The 7,896-nt window shown below is 41.0% G+C and overlaps 3 protein-coding genes across 6 annotated transcripts in view; 2 read left to right on the top strand and 1 right to left on the bottom strand.

The window, feature by feature from the left end:
- The first annotated feature begins 601 nt into the window (after window positions 1–601).
- On the top strand, window positions 602–2,278 carry higd2a (HIG1 hypoxia inducible domain family, member 2A). Its single transcript, XM_084010569.1, has 2 exons — window positions 602–814; window positions 1,596–2,278. Exons 1-2 carry the CDS (start codon window positions 628–630, stop codon window positions 1,760–1,762), a joined length of 354 nt encoding a protein of 117 aa, XP_083866695.1. The 5' UTR covers window positions 602–627; the 3' UTR covers window positions 1,763–2,278.
- Window positions 2,279–2,967: 689 nt separating this feature from the next.
- Window positions 2,968–6,670, bottom strand: cltb (clathrin, light chain B). Of its 3 annotated transcripts, none has more exons than XM_084010567.1 (6): window positions 6,252–6,670; window positions 5,560–5,609; window positions 5,238–5,355; window positions 4,958–5,069; window positions 4,582–4,602; window positions 2,968–3,741 (listed from the first exon to the last, which is right to left on the bottom strand). In XM_084010567.1, exons 1-6 carry the CDS (start codon window positions 6,430–6,432, stop codon window positions 3,570–3,572), a joined length of 654 nt encoding a protein of 217 aa, XP_083866693.1. In that variant the 5' UTR covers window positions 6,433–6,670; the 3' UTR covers window positions 2,968–3,569. The 3 variants fall into 3 exon arrangements, with proteins under 3 accessions (XP_083866693.1, XP_083866692.1, XP_083866694.1); XM_084010566.1 differs by lacking the exon at window positions 4,582–4,602 and adding an exon at window positions 4,119–4,172; XM_084010568.1 differs by lacking the exon at window positions 4,582–4,602 and having other exon boundaries at window positions 6,252–6,666.
- Window positions 6,671–7,444: 774 nt separating this feature from the next.
- The window catches only part of pdlim7 (PDZ and LIM domain 7), a 31,135-nt gene continuing 30,683 nt past the window's right edge, over window positions 7,445–7,896 (top strand). For both annotated transcript variants that reach the window (XM_084009062.1, XM_084009065.1), the window contains exon 1: window positions 7,445–7,604. In XM_084009062.1, the coding sequence (XP_083865188.1) occupies window positions 7,584–7,604 (21 nt within the window). In that variant the 5' untranslated portion in view covers window positions 7,445–7,583. The remainder of the gene's footprint in view (window positions 7,605–7,896) is intronic.

The following is a 7,896-nucleotide window of genomic DNA, read 5'->3' as shown; positions in this document are numbered from 1 at the left end:
GGATGCTATTGGGGACATGAAATACATATACGCAAACGTTCGAGGCCAGATTACATGTTATAAATCCCTAAATACATCACTTGAGACTACTGTTATTTGAGATACAGTGATTATTTTGACTCTGAACTATTACCCAATACTGCCACTTAGTGGTAAGAGTGGGGATTTGTTATCCAGAGATCGGCAAACATTTCCACCGGTAAATTAGTATTCAGTAATCTTTCTGTCTGCAAGAAACGGCTCATGATAAGCGTAATGTGGGACAGGACATCATAGATTGCAGGCCTTTTTATTTTTATTAGTGACGTATTTGCAACATCTTTGTGTACTGTCGCTGCAAAATGTTTATCCCAGTTGCCTGTTTTATATTCAGTTATTTAGTTAAATCAAATAGTTGCTACAAAGGAATAATGTTTTTACATGGGATTTTTTAAATTATATCCGTATGATCTTCCTAAATGCTGAACCAAACTGGTTTTGTACAAAGACTTTAATGGACGTGTTTTGTTGCACGTGCAGGTGGCAGACGCCAGGGGGAGGTACACCGATGCAGGACTTTTATTGTGAAGTCCGAGAGAAAAGTATAACCGGAAGTGTAGGTCTCAGGTTCCATATATTTTGGTAGACATGGCGGGGGCAGCAGCAGCATCGGTCTCTGAGCAAACGCCGAAATCATCGCCACCAGCGTTCGTGCCGTTTGACTTCTCCCAGCCGCCGCTTATTGACGGCTTCAACCCTTCGCCCAAAGTCAAAGATGAGACCTTCAAAGAGAAGTTCTCCAGAAAAACTAAGGAGAACCCATTCGTCCCGATAGGTGAGTTATACAAGCTGGGGGTACACGGTTATACAAGTACAGTACAAAGCGTCCTCCTTGGTTTAAGTGTGGTCCGATCAATCGTATCTAGATCTACGTTAGCATTTAAAGCTCAACCACACTCACGGAAAATGCTAACCTAGCAAGATTAAATCGGAGAGGAAGTAGCGTAGCTAACGTCTTTCTACGTTTGTCACAATCAAATCAATCTGTGAGCGTCATCGATTGATGACTTGCTTATATTTTAAGGTGGAGGGAGTCGTGTTAAAGTTGTTTTTTTTGGCCGTGCCGTACTTTACTTTGAAAACCCGACGAGCCGCGTTGCCCTTGATGAATATTTTCAAGGTTCATGTAACCCAAACCACTTAAATTACATAGAAATGTTTTTTTAAGAACTGCCCGTTTCAAATAACGAGATCTCCTTTGTAATATAAAGTGTAGGATAACAATATTTCTAAATGGTTGAGTCTCATAACGCCCCTAAACTCAATGTATTCCCATTGCATTGTTTAGTGGATATCTGAAATATCAAAAGAAACCAACAAAACTATCTGCAATGCGGGGTAAACATAACTAGAATGAGGGGGTAAAAGCGTTTTCCCCCTCTATGATTTGGGTGAACTTACCCTTTAATGTCGAGATCCTCCATCTTTACAAATGTGACCCTGAGAGCAAGCAAGAACTGGATGTACTTATTGGAGTATTTGTTTTTGTTGACCTGCCCAAACCCTGGGAATTGTCCTGTTAATTAGTTGTTAATTTGCTTTTTTTTGTTCTCTAGGTTGCTTGGCAACAGCAGGAGCACTGATTTACGGCCTCCGTGCCTTCAATCAAGGGAAAACCAGACAGTCCCAGCTTCTGATGAGGGGACGCATCTTTGCTCAAGGCTTCACCGTCGTGGCCATTATTGTCGGTGTCTTTACCACGACTGTGAAACCCAGACAATGAAGACCACTTCAACACACCTGCCAGCGCCCGTCCAGCTCGGATCATAATCAGTGGATCAGACCAGGTGCAACTTGGATTTGGACTTATTTTACTGTCTGAATGAACTCTATAATAAATCATGTTTCCAGCATTGCTCAGATGTTAATGCCAGCGCTGTTTATTGTTGTTTGGAAATGGTGAATTTGCTCATGGCGAATGGAAGAACAAAGTATAACTGGCTCCTTACCAGACCGGGTAGGCAAGCTGGATTTTACTGTTATTGTGCAATGATAGTATTTAAGCCAAATGCTGATAAAGATAAATTATATGCTTCTTACTCTCCTGGAAGGATGGACATCAAATGTTCCTCGGTTTTGCCACTGAAATAATCCAACATAACCTTGCTGATTGTACATTTGAAGCCTTGTGTGTATTTTGAGATAAAGCATCACACTCACGCCTGTATTCAGGTGACATCTATTCCGTATAGAACCTTTATTTCACAGAGTATTTATTAAAAATCAGTGTGGAAATTCACTGTGAACAGTTTTTTTTATTTTTAATGACCCGGGGTGAGTAGATCTAATGTGAAGGAGGCTTCTATATGCGCAATATCCATCTTTAACACTCAACAGACTATTCAATTTCACTCAAATCATCCAGATGTTGTACTAGGAATGTGAAATCACACTCCGTGTTGCCAGTTTTTAACTTTGAAATGCTTACAATTGTGGGTAAATCTCACAATAACACAGCCTTCAAACAGTTTGAGCCTGAGGGCATCTAAGGATGGATGTTTGCGCCGAGCCACACATAATTACATCATTTTTGTTTACCCCCGCATCAACGGGACAAACTGGCATTCAAGTGATTATCTCCGGGGCCTTTAAATGGCAGCGGTCTACGCTGGAAAATATGTAAGCACAAATTAATTTCAGTGATCGTACTGATTATTTTTCCAGTTCCCTTTTTTAACATTCACTTGTTTCAGTATTCATAATGTCCAAATAGGCAACATGTGAAACAATGTGCAGACATGACTGTTGAAATTGACACCTTAGAGATAATTGTTAAAAAAAAAAGCCAAAAAAATTGATGTAACACAGAAATGGTGCTTAAAACGTATGCTGAGAAAATAGTTGAAATGAAAAATTGCACAAACCATCACGTGAACTCTGAAAGTTTAGATCTTTGGTTGTGATTTAAGTTTTTTTCTGCTGGAATCGTGCCTAATTGAAGAGGAAATCCTGTAAATAAGAGCCACATCAAAAAGGCCACAAGCTTATGCATTTGAAAGAGAGAGAAAAAAATATGCCAGCAATGTTAAATATGGTACTTCGGGATATAATACAACGAATGTGAACACAGACTGCTGATAACTACATTTGAAAAGAGGCAAAAGTGGTTACAATCTACTTCGCAATAGTGCTTAAGTGTTCGACATTGAGCAAAATGCAAATTTTATAAAACAACTAAATTGTGCATCCAACATTGGCAGAGGCATGCAAAAAAATTAACCTAATAATTTATAAAATAAAGGGGAAGGAAAAACTTACAGTAACAATATTTTCTTAAATATAGCAGTAATAAAATTGACCAGCCAAAGGATGTCGTAACAATAGAGCAGTCCTTCATCTTCTCACAAGAGACGGAGATTAAGAATATTATTTCAATAATATAGGCATCAAGAAAGGCGGGAAGTTGTCAAAGGTTATAAACAGACCAGGATTTTTATGGAAAAGGGCATACAAACTCTTCTGATGCATTAAGAGGTTAAAACTCAAAAGGCAATGTTTCTAGAGCAAAGCTCTCTCCTTTGCGACCTCCTCTAGCGAACTAGAGGGGTCTGTTTGAGAGAAATGAGGACAGAACGCATACGAGAAACATCCTTTGCCTGTTTGTTGGTTTTCGGATTGAAGTCACAGAGACGGGCTACTCTCTCCCACTCGGATCCTGGGCTGGTGCCATCGCTCTCTGCCAGGAAAGCCTCCTCTGATGATCTACGGGTGGGAAAGGAAACCAGGGAAACAAATGAATGAGCTTTAACGTTTCAGAAGAGCTTCCATAACAGCTAGTCCCGTCAGAGCCAAACGTGGTGCTCAACCACAAAGTTCAAATCACATGAGCAGCACCATCCACACCAACTTCATGCGTTGCTTTAAACCAATCAAACACGTTGTTGGAGACATGTTTTAAAATGCATTATAACCTAAAGCCCATCTATAACCAAATACATATGAAGGAAATACCAAATTGAACCTTCAAAAACACACTGGTAGGTTTAGTGTTTGGTCATGCATCAGGAGGAAATCAACTAATAGTCATTTTCTGGGGTCGAGCAGACAACATTAAAAAAGCGTAAGAATTCTAAACCTACACAAAGCCTATAACATCAGAGTTAGGCTGTTTGTAGAAAGCCTTGTCAGCACTCCTAGTAAGCAGGCAAGGCCAAGAAAGCAGGGGAAAAGGAGGAGAAAGGAGAACAGTTTCAGTGTTAAAGCAACAATAAGAGAAACGCTAGGGCCTGCATTAAAAGGATCAAGTAAGCGACTGAGAAACAGTTCTAATGAGATGGGAATACACGTTTTTTAAAAGGACTAAGACTGAATTGAAAATATATAACTGCAGTACAAGTACAAGCTTGGCTGTAGCGAGGATGAAAACTGTCTCTGCTGTTTGCATTCCTTCTCGTTAGCCAGTTTCCTGTTTTGTTTTCCCGACATTCTAACCGCACACACTGGACTAATATCTCATCAGAGAATTGTCTCTCAGTGCTTTCATAGACACCGGGGGGAGAAAGAAAACTGGCCAAAACTAGAGCAACAGATGCAGAGTAATACCGTGCCAGACTTGGACAGAGTCTGTTGGAAAGTGTGAGAGAAGAACAGGGTTAGATTAGTCAAAGAAAGGAAAGGCTGGAATGGTTTTTTTAATTGTTTTTCTTATCATAATGTACAATATTGACTGCAATCCAGACTAAAATAACATACTGTCTTCTTGTAAGGAACAAACAAATTAATTCAGCAATATTATCCATACTTTTAAACATTAAATTGTCACTCATTTAAAAAATGTTACTGGTTTTCACCGAGAAAAATTATAATTATAATATGCCGATACAACACTGAATCTGATAATGTGAATAGACTGTGTTCAGTGTAGTTATTACAACGCCATCACATCATGGCGACAAACCAAATGCCACGCGACACTAACCTGTTGTTAACCTTGTTCTTCTCCATCTGCTCATTCTGATGTACATGCCAGTCCTCCAGCTCCTTTTTGGCTTTGTCCCTCCACTCGGCCTCTGCCTCCTTGGATGCCGAGTCTTTTTCCAGGAGCGACAGCAGAGAGCAGTACAGTCAGAGAGTGTATAGCAGAATGGAACTGACATATCATCAGGTGTGGAACAGTTATACGTGCTGCCTCATTTGTCTTAATGAGGCTCATAGCTTGTAAAGCAGGAAGTGCATTGCCCCTTGGTAGCTCTGCTCACCTAGCGCTTCAAGGCGTGCCTTCTGCTCCTCCCTCCACTTGCGTAAACTCTCCGGCTCTTGCCTCTGAACATCCACCTGGGCGATGGCTGCATAGTTGTCTGTTGGGCCATTGGACTCCTTTTTGGAGGACAGAACACATTTACACTATTATATGAATATTTAAAAAAAAAAGTGCTATTTGACCCAAAATTTGAGAGGATGTTAATCGCATGACAATACAAAATAAATAAATAAATGATGTGATGGCGTTTAGAATAAAACACACACAAATGTATAGACTTTGCAAATAATGACACAATTAAAGGATCTGCTCCTTCTCACCTGGAACATGTCCCCATTCACTGTGGCGGGCTCCTCCTCCCCGAAACCGTCTGACATTGTCACAAGAAATAAACAGGGTTTAACGTTAGAATGGACTTCTTTAGAGTTTCCCCCAGTTAGCTGCCGCTCCTCATTGAATCTTATGCTCACTGTTTATACGTCACCAGATGAACGTTACAGATACACCTCAGGAAAAATGCAGTAGCACCTGTTCGGGCGCTATTGCTGCCCAAGAAGTTAACAGGGGAGTTTTTCCTTCCCGGAGAAGAGTACAAACAGCTAGCCATGTTTAGCTAAATCACTGATAGTAACATTAACGTACATACTTGGTCGTAAATCAGACGTTACATCGTTTGTAACGCGTAACAGCGCCAAATGTGTGTGTGTGTGCTGAGGAATAAACGTTACTAACGTACGTTACCGGCGTGCGAACAAACCCACTAAGTTACCCTTGAGTTAGCTAAGCTACAGCCGGCTAACTTTCTCATCGTAAATGAGCTAACTCCAGTGCCTGGTTGTATATGTAGCGATATGTTAGCACCAGCAAGCGATGCTGTTGTTAACGTGGAGGGATTGTTCTCTAACTGACGTTACTACAAGTACCGGCACACACACATCAGCTAGCTCTAGTTAGCTAGTTGCTAGCCGAAGCATCACATTAGCACTGACGTTAGCTCGGTCGCAAAACTTGCCATAGTTGACCGGCGTCGGCTCCGGCTCAGGCGGCTGTTCGTCGCCGCCCGCTTCTTCCAGCGCTCCGAATCCGTCCGCGTCCCCGTCCTCGTTTTCTATCCCCGCTATCTCGCTCTCCTGCTGGGCCAGGAAAGCTGCGGCGGGGTCCTCCTCGGTCGGGTGTGCGCCGTTGTCAGCCATCTTTCACAAAAGTGTTTACAAGTTTAACTGAGCTTGGTTTAGCTAGCTAACGTCCAAATACCCCCAAATTATGCCACCGGTACCGCGACGTTAATATTATCTCTTTTTTTTTTTCACTCCAACATCGGCTATTGCAAGTAGATGACTGCAGGCAACGGGGCAAATAATGAAATCGCCTGTAATAAACAATGCAAGCTTCGCTTTCAGGCCCTCACTGATGATTCATGATTTCTTCACTTGTTCAGCACTGTGATGATGGAACAGGGCAGCACCCTGAGGGTACCAGTTCCCTTTTGTTGCAGTTTGTCGCCATCTGCTGGCCGTCTGCTGCATGTCCAGTCACCAGGCCTACTAAATGATCATCGCAACTCAGGGTTATCTGTTTAATGTTGCTGTTACTTATACCAATGATAAGAAATATCAACACGTTACATTTTGTCAATGAAAATAAAGTTTAATTCTAATGTAATAGAGAAATCAAGGACAAACACGGCATTGTTTATCTATAACATCAGTATTGAAGAATTATACAAATCAACTACCTTGATTAAAGGTAGCAATTATATTGTCCATTACAAAGTCTGACTTTTTTCAAAACCTCGTCTCAAATCAACTTTCCAAAAAATAATTAAATAAATAAATAATGTATAGTAATATACTATTTTAATATAGTGAGAAACTTTATCACTTATTATCTCAAAATGGTGATTATAAAACTGACTTTGTGTCGCAAAAATAATGAGAGTATCTCAGAATGATTAGTATTTTGAGACATTAAGTAATTATTTCTGAGATACAGTCATTATCTTGAGATAAAAAGGCATTATTTTGAGATACTTAGTCAATATTTTGAGAAAGTTTGAGAATTGTGGCGGAAATGTCCTTCCATACTATTGTGATATTACTGGATGTCCACGCAACAGCCTCCTGCGGATCATTTCGCCCCGAGTATTGAAGCGAAGCAGCGGCCCACGTGACTCGTGACGTTCCAGGCGTCGTACCAAAAAAGAATTTGAGGGAATGATCCCGCTGTTCACCGAAGGGGATCCGCGGTGGCTTCCTGACGTTCGCTTCAAGGAAGTCCAAAAGTTAGCCTACTTACCGACCGACTCTTTTTTCTGTGTGGTATTAATCCGGTAGACTGACTCGTGATGTCTGGAGAGGGACAAGAGGTGAGCGAATTAACGTGTCAATACACTTGAACGCATTCCTTCGTGTGCGGAGTCACTCTTTTTTTTTAAACGGTTGAAGTTATATGTCTTGTGTTTGTGTTGAGGTTTACCCCTTTTTCTTGCTAGCTGCTTCCCAAACCACCATCCGGTCTGTTAGCGGTGAAAACTACTACTTTTTTTTGTTTGTTTGTTCGAGACACTTCTTTCTTCTTTCTTCCTGTTCTTCTGCGGTGAAGGTTTTAACGTATTGTGTCACCGGTCTGTCAATAATGGCTGACTTGAAATCAATTAA

The sequence above is a fragment of the Eutrigla gurnardus genome (assembly GCF_963514095.1).
Source record: "Eutrigla gurnardus genome assembly, chromosome: 5".
In the NCBI taxonomy this organism is placed as follows: Eukaryota; Metazoa; Chordata; class Actinopteri; order Perciformes; family Triglidae; genus Eutrigla; species Eutrigla gurnardus.
Note: the sequence above shows the minus strand (reverse complement) of the source record. Positions and strands in the feature narration are given on the sequence as shown.